Source organism: Elephantulus edwardii, unplaced genomic scaffold (genome assembly GCF_000299155.1).
Source record: "Elephantulus edwardii isolate Elephantulus edwardi_28Jun2011 unplaced genomic scaffold, EleEdw1.0 scaffold00138, whole genome shotgun sequence".
NCBI classification, from domain to species: Eukaryota; Metazoa; Chordata; class Mammalia; order Macroscelidea; family Macroscelididae; genus Elephantulus; species Elephantulus edwardii.
Window position 1 is genome coordinate 7,719,068 of NW_006399888.1, and position 8,490 is coordinate 7,727,557.

General features: G+C 45.0%; 1 protein-coding gene across 3 annotated transcripts in view; it reads left to right on the forward strand.

The window, feature by feature from the left end:
* Positions 1–8,490, forward strand: part of PLCB4 (phospholipase C, beta 4) — a 193,243-nt gene that overhangs the window by 95,706 nt on the left and 89,047 nt on the right. For all 3 annotated transcript variants that reach the window (XM_006894242.1, XM_006894241.1, XM_006894243.1), the window contains exons 11-12: positions 3,088–3,298; positions 6,422–6,515. In XM_006894242.1, coding sequence (XP_006894304.1) covers positions 3,088–3,298; positions 6,422–6,515 — 305 coding nt within the window. The remainder of the gene's footprint in view (positions 1–3,087; positions 3,299–6,421; positions 6,516–8,490) is intronic.

Below are 8,490 nucleotides of genomic sequence, written 5' to 3' on the forward strand. Positions count from 1 at the left end.
CCATTGCCACAGTGCTTGTCCTTCACTCTTTAGGTGAGCTTGTCCGGGCCTGTAGCTTCATGCCTCTTCTACGTTCATATGACTTTCAGATTACACTCTCTACTCCAAACCTGGATTTGAACTTGAGACCTGTATTGTTGTCTGTTCTTACTCTTCTGAGTCAGCTCTGGCTCAGGGGGGGCCCATTTGATACTGGGTGGGGGGAACTGCCCTTTTTGCAAGCAGACAGGCCTTTTCTTCTGTGTTGCTGTTGCTCTTTTTCTGCAGCGTGGAGTCGAGTGCGATTCATAGCGGTCCTGTGGATGACAGGTCTGAGCCCTTCCCTGTCCGGTGCCATCCTCACCATTTCTAATATGCCCTGGCCCATTGCTTAGTCACTGTGTTCATGCCACTGTATGCATTCAGATCGCCAACCTCCCAGTTATGAGCCCAGCGCAAAACAGTGCCACCCAGAAATCTTAGACTAACCAGTCCTGCTGCCTGTGAGGTTATTCCGGCTCACACAGCCCCCTGTCAGGTTTCTGGCGCTGTACGTCTTTACGGAAGGAGACAGCCCATCTTCTGCCAACTCCATTTGGACATCTGATGGGCATTTCAAGTTTATGGGTGAAGTGTCTAAATCCTTAGGTGGCACGGAGGGTTAAACACTCAGTCACTAGCTGAACAGTTCATGGTTTAAACTCACTCAGAGGCACCTTGGAAAGCGATCCTGGTGATTTGCGCCTGAAAGTCTTTGAAAACCCTGTGAACTCAACTCATTGCTGTGGAGTCGGAACCATAGCTGGCCCTCTGGCAGATTTTCAGAGACTACGAAATGATCCGCTTTTTTCCCCTGGAACTGCTGGTGACTTTGAACTTTTAGAAGAGCGCATCCTCGGGCTGTCGGCACAGTTCTCTCCAGACGAGACCACCCAAGCTTCCTGTGGAGCAGTTGCCTGCACACGGGGGTCACCGTGCATCTGATCGGGCTCCACAGCAGCTACACAGACGTACTTAACTCATCCGGATCCTGCCCACCACTGACCAGTTTCTGTCTCAACCTTGAACACAGCACCATTATTCTTCTGGCTTTACATTCCACGACTTCAGCTCTTAGAATTACTCAACTTGTTCAGTTCTTTTCATTGTGTCTGTTCCATAGGCTGACCCTACATGTTGCATGCTCAGATCCTGAATAAACCACTAACTGCCATTTCACTTTTACCTGCTTATAAAAGTAAAGGGTCCCTGAAGGAGAGGAAGGTGCTGAACTAGATGAATGGTGACCACAGCATGAGGCATGAGTACAACAGAGAGAGGGAGGATGGCATATGATAGGGCAGTTTTGATCTTTTGCCCAGAGGGTCACTGTGAGTTGTAGTCAACCAGATGGCACCCACAACAGCGCTTTTGCTAAGCTGTTGTAGCCTGAATCATCTCAGCCTGGGCAAACGAACTGGCGCCTTAACTAGCCTTCTTCTTTCTGCTCAGTGCCCGATGATGTACACACTACAAAGCAATCAGAACATTTCTTTCAGAACAAAACCCATTCATGTCATCCAGCTCTCTAAATATGGTTCTGACTGAATGGTACATCACGTCACGTCACATCACATAATGTAACAAGCCCTCCAGAAGTAGTCCTGGACCACCTCTCCATCCTCATTCCAGCCCTTGCCCTCCTGGTGGGCCGTGTCCCTTGCCATCCTTGATAATCCCTGGCTCACAGCCTCCTGCATCCACCTCTGCCGTGGGGCTCCCTGCAGTGCATGTGGCTTACCCACTGTGCATCTGTGACGTACTATCAAGACAGGCCGGTCCTTGGAAAAAGACATCAGGTTGAGAGAAGGCGGAGGGTCAGCAAAGGAGAGGATGCCCTCAACGAGATGGAGGGACACAGTGGTTATATCACTGGGCTCAAGCATCAGAGATCACGAGGACGGCAGCGGACAGGGATAGGTTTAAATCAGTTCTTCTTAGGGTTACAGCTGACTTGAAGGCACCTCACAACCACACAGCAACAGGAGGGTGTCGCCGATCAGCACAGCTGAGGTAACAGCCTCTGTTCTGTAGCACTTTCCTCCCGCCCTCCCTTTTCTTTCTAGCACTTATTTTGGATTACATAAAATAAACACTTACTTGTTAATGTACTTGTTAATCTCTTTCTCATAATAATGTTTTGTGAAGGTAGGGCTTGTCTGTTTACTGTACCACAGTGTCTTTCCCTGTACCTTAGAAGATAACGTACCTTTAGAATAAATATTCGCAAAAACATAGGAACACACCCATTTATTGCCATAATGTTTCTTACAATTGAAAAGGATCCTAAAACCCATAGAAGACAGAACAGTGATGATGCATTCTACCATGTTTATATATGAACTATTTTACATTCCATCGAAAATGAACATGAGAAACGTATGTATACCATTCACATAAGTTGCAGGAAAATTTAGACACAAGATTGCAAGGTACAAATAGATATGTCGTTGTTGCCATCAGTTTGAGGCTGATTCACAGCTGACCCTCCAGTGGGTTTTCTGAAACTGTTACTCACATAGGAGGAGATTGCCCATTCTTCTTCTACAGAACAGCTGATGGATTCAAACTGCCTATGTCTGGGTTTTCAGCACAACTCCTTACCCACCCATTACCAGAACTCCCTGTAAATATATATGGTAGGATAACTTTAAGATAAATTTTAAAACACTTAAGAAAATCTGTTGTTTGGATAAGTGTATATATAGTAAAAGGTTGGTAAGAGTATAGTAAAGTTGAGAATGTTAAACGCAAGGCCAGGGTAGTGGTCCTCTGTAAGTGGTCACAGTCCCCTTGAAATCGAGTGGCCTCAGTGGCCACTGGCAGGTGAAATGCTCCTGGACTTTGAGATCTGAGTTCTCTGAACATCATGGATAGGAAAGCAGAAAGCCAGCTATAAGTTACCTAAATCTGAAAAACTTCCATGTTACGCAGCAACCCTCGTTCTGTAAGGTGAGATAGTTCTTGGGAGAGAGATGACAAAATTTTCACTCTGAGATGTGTAAGCTGCCTCGCAATCTAAACTTCATAGCCGAAGCATAATTCCACTGCGCTGTTCTTTCCCCCCAGGCCTCATATCAAGTGATGGGTTCTGCAGATACCTGATGTCCGATGAAAACGCCCCCGTCTTCCTAGATCGCTTAGAACTTTACCAAGAGATGGACCAGCCGTTGGCGCATTACTTCATCAGTTCTTCCCACAACACCTATCTCACCGGCCGGCAGTTTGGTGGCAAGTCCTCAGTGGAAATGTACAGACAGGTTCTCCTGGCGGGCTGCAGGTGAGGAGCCCGATGGCTGTTTGCCTTAGTGCAGGGAGCCCCTTGATTTCATCTGCGTTCCCCTCAAAGATTTTTCTGCTGTTGTTGTTGTCCGCTGCTTTCAGGTTAGCTCCAGGTCACGGGGCCACAGGCAGCACTGCCCAGTCTCCTGAAGTTCTCACTATTGCTTGGACACGGGCTTGTTGTGGTCCAGAGTGGTCCACGGACTGATTTTCAGACGTAGATCACCAGGCCTTACTGCGTAGTCTTTCTTCATTTGGAAGCTCCAGTGAAAGCTGCTCAGTGTCATAGCGGCAGGACGCACCAGCCTCCCCTAGCGGAGAAGTCGTAGCTGCACAGGAAGTATGTTAACTGAGAACCAGACTCCTTTCTGCATGGAGGATAGGAATTCTAGCCCTGAGCCATCACCACTGCCCTCTGAAAAATAGCGCGTGGTAGAGTCATAGTAATAATGTTGTTGCGGTTGTGTACCACTGAGTCAGAACCGACCCATGGCTGACCCGCCAGTGGGTTTTCAGAGGCACGGGAGGAGATTGTCCATCCTTCTCCCGAGGTGGTGGACTCGAACCGCATGCCTTCGGGATTCCAGCACAGCTTCTTTAGCTGGGCCGCCAGAGCTCCCTACTAGTAATAACAGTAATCTAATCGTAACAGTAGTAGAGTAGTCAGAGGGTGGTGGTCTGGTGACCTTGTGGTTGCTGTACACCATCAAGTCAGAAATGACCCATTGCTGACCCTCGAGTGGGTTTTCAGAGGCTGTAAATAGCACAGGAGAAGACTGCTCATCTTTCTCCTGTGGAGAGCTATTGTATTCGAACCACCTACTTTTATGTTGGCAGTGCAGTTCCCTACCGCTAAGCCATTAGAGCTCCCTTCTGGTGGCCTAGTGGATAAGACATTGTGCTGTCAACCTGAAAGGCGCTTTGAGTCCATCACTTGCTCCGTGGGAGAAGAATGGGCAGTCTCTTCCTGTGTGATTTACAGCCTCAGAAAATTCGCTGTGGAGAGTCAGCTATGAGTTGGTTCTGACTCGACGGCACACAACAATAGTCACAGTGAAGGGGACGTCGTCTCTCTTTCTCCTTGATATGTTATGATGCTCATTTAGCCTCAGTGAGATAACACGCTGTTGATTCCAGAAAGTCCTCCTGTGGGTCAAATAATACTCATACCCTGAATGTCTGCCGCAAAAACTGAAGAAGAGAAATATGCTTGTGTGAGGTGGTCATAAAGGAAAGGTGCTCAAAGACATTAGAAATCAAGAGCTGTTTCTAAAAGCTTTACTCACAAATTTACCTTTATGTTAAAAATTTTTAAAAATTTTAAAAAGTTTTAAAACATATCTTGAAAATGATTTTTCTCTTAAAGAAACTGACAGACGTCCTGATTTAAAATACTACATAAATGCTAAAGTGAAAAAGAAATGTGATTCTTTTTTCCTCCTTTGGTTAACAATAACTAGCGTTTTTTAAACTCACTTTTTTTTTCTTTTTCTGAAAGGGAGCTCTGGTGGCCTAGTGGATAGCGCATTGAACTGCTAACCCAAAGGAGATTCTTCTCTGGCAGTTCAAACCCACCAGCTGCTCTGTGGGTGAAAGATGGGCAGTCTCCTCCCATGTGATATACAGCCTCTGAAAACCCACTAGAGTGTCTGATGTGAATTGGTTTCACCACAAGAATATGGAAAGTTGTTGGTTTGGGGGTTTTTTCCCCTGAATATGGGCATACTTTTAAATAAATTACCCACATCAATATTTCTCTCTTCTGAATGAACCCAAAACTCATTGCCTTCGAGTGAGCTCCAACGTACAGCCAGCCCTCCCATGGGTTTCCAAGACTGGGTATCATTTGGGAGGAGCTTGCACCTCTTTCTCTCTCAGAGCTGTTGGGGGGTGCACACCACAGATAAGAGCAACCTTTGAATTAGCAGCACAACTCCTTATGTTCTACAACACGAGAGCCCCCTTTTCTCAGAATATTTAAGTGTAAATCACTAAAATAACAAGAAGAATATTTTCTAGCATGGCCAGAATAACATTATCCTGACCTACAAAATTCAGTACTATGGGCATGTTGCTAGAAGGGGCTATTCCTTAGAGAGGGACATGATGCTGGGAAGGGAGGAGGGCCAGTGAAGGAGAAGAAGACCCTCAGCCAGGTGGACTGACACGGTGACTGCTGCTGCAGTGAGCTCTTGTGTGTCAGGAAGTGTGAGGGTGGCACAGGATAGAGCAGGGTTCAGATGTTTTTGTTCATAGGGTCGCTATGAGTCGTACTTGGTTCAACGGCACCTAACAACAGCAACAACAACAATAACAAAGTTAAAAGCCAGTTTTGTTGTTGTTGTTTCATTTTTTCCTTTTCTTTCCCTGATTTATGACACCCACAGGTAAGCAGAGTAGAACCATTCCATAGAAATTCTGGAGACTGTGACTTTCAGAAATAGATTGCCAGACCCATGTCTGAGTCATAAAATAATATTTACCATCATCGCAAACCCAACTCATATTCAGATTTCCCCAGTCATCCCTAAATTGTCCTTCACTGTAGCTTGGTTTTAACTAGAATGTCCTCCAGAATCACACTGCTTCTCCTATCACTTAAATCTCTCTTAATCATAATGAGTAGAGCTCTGGTAGCCTAAGTGAGTAAGGAGATGCACTGTCAGGCTAGGTATTTCAAACCCCAGCTGCTCCACAGGAGAAAGATGGCCAGTCTCCTTCTGTGTGAATTTGCAGCCTCTGAAAACTTGGGCTCCTGACTTGACAATAATGAGTTGGAGTTTCTAAATCTTAATCTCGGGTAATCCCCACTTGATTACGTCCACTGGATGAAGTAGATAGTGGGGTTTTAACTGGCTGCCCTGTAGATAATCACATTATCCATTTCATTCTTTACCACTCGTTGGACTGAAGTCAATCACTGATGACAGCAGGAGGTTGTCACAGGACAGGGCAAGGTTATTCATAGGGTGGCTGGGAGTCGCAGGTGACTTGCCAGTGCCTAACAACAACATTCTCTTTTGTGTTTCTGTAAGAAGACATCTAGACACATTTGTGTCTTTTCATTTGCTCACACACACTGTTTTAAAGATTCAATATTGTAGTTTCCCTGTCTTCCTAGATGTGTTGAACTTGACTGTTGGGATGGGAAAGGTGAAGACCAAGAACCAATTATAACCCACGGAAAAGCAATGTGTACAGATATCCTTTTCAAGGTAAGTTTTTAAATTACTTTCTCCCAGCTCTGAGAAAGTGAGGAAACCGATTTCCTCCGCCTAATGTGACCTCCATGGTTTCCTGCTTTCATGGTGACTGAGCCACAAAATGCAGTGTCTGGCAGGCTGCCTGCTTCACCTCACCTTACAAACAGCCTTTCATTTTCTTATCTGCTTAGTTACTTTGCATTATTCCTGAAGGGCACCAAGGTGGCATAAAAAGATAAACAGAATACAGAAAAAGAAAACAGACTTTAAATAGTGCTTACAAAAGTAAGAAAATAGCAAGATGCCCACAGTAAGGTTAGTGTATGTGACTGTTTGCCAAGAGTTCTACAAACAGAAGAGCCAATGCACAGTGGGAGCTTTAGCCTTCTAGAATCCAGTACAAGGAGAAGAAGCTATCAAGTAACAATAGAGTATTCTGTTCAGAGAAATGCAGCTATTCCCAGTATTAAGACCAGAGAGAAAGTGTCTCCAGAGGACCCCTATATAAATGTATAATGTAACAGTTATATAAATGTTATGCACCATTGAGTTGGAACCGACACATACCTGACCCTCCAGCAGCTTTTCAGAGGCACTAAATCCCATGGGAGGAGATTGTCCATCCTTCTCCCATGGAGCCGCTGGTGGATTAGAACCACAGGCCTTTGTCTTAGCAGTGTAGCTCCCTACCAATAAGCCACAAGAGCTCCCTTGCATAGATAGATGTGGCCTTTATTTTTGGTGATTTCAGTGAAAGATTTCAAGGCTGGTTTCTTAGCACCTCCCTCAACATGGCCCAGTGATGTTTCACCAAGGGACAAGTGAGAATGAGATTTTATGATTGGCCAGTAGATGAACATCAGTCTCTTTAAGTCTGATGGTGCTAAGAGATAGTACAGCATTCAAAGCAGCCATTATCATTCTTGACTGCATGTGAAGAATCGCCAGGCATAGTTTTTAAAACACATGTGTTCTGTGCCCATGACAGTCTGTGTTTATCCTCTCTCTTAACCCAGATAATAATGAGCTTTGAGTAGCAATGATTTCAACATTATGTCCCAGAGGACACTGACATGAGAAGCAATGAGTGTGCATGGGACAGCTTAACAAGCAAAGAGAACTAAAAACAAGGTCATGCTCTCTGTGGTTGGAGAAAAGCCACTGAGAATCCCAGAGGTAGAGCTGAAGCATGTCCCTGGGGGAGTGATTCTTGGTCAGCTCAAGAGGACAATCAAAATAGCAGCCATTTTTATCTGGTCTGAAGTTTTAAGCAAGAATCATGACATGACCTCAACCATAAGGATGTTGTTGTTATGTTCCGTTGAGTCAGAAATGACCCATAGCTGACCATCCGGCTGGTTTTCAAAGGCTGTAAATCACACAGGGGGAGACTGCCCATCTTCTCCAGTGGAACAGCTGGTGGATTTGAACCCTGTGCTTTTGGGTTGGCAGCACAGCTCCTTACCACCAGGCTACCAGAGATAACGCAACAAAATACTCCAAAGTTATCCAACCTTAGCAACATAATTTTAAATTTGTTTTGCTAGATAACTATTGTAAAATATTTTCCTGGCCAATCAAATCATGGGGATAAGAATTTGGGATTTTACCAAGTAGGATGCTCCAGGTGAGAAGCACTGCTCCGCTGCCGTTCTTTGTAAAGCTAAGCAGAGAACTTGTGTCGTTTGTAACCCACTGAGGTCGCTGTGACTTACGGAGATCCTTTATAGGGCTTCTGAAACCATAAATGTTAACGGCAGGAACCTCTCTCTTCTAGAGCATCTTGTTGATTCAAACTGCCAAACTTCAGGTTAGCATCACAACATGCTACACTCTGTACCATGAGTGTTCCTTTGTTAAGAGCCATTTAGTAATGCCTATTCTATTTCATGTTGTGCATAGGGTTTTCAGAGGCCTGCTATTTCAGAAGTGGGTGGCCAATCCTTCTTCCTAGTCTGTCTTAATCTGAATGTTCAGATTTAGAAGA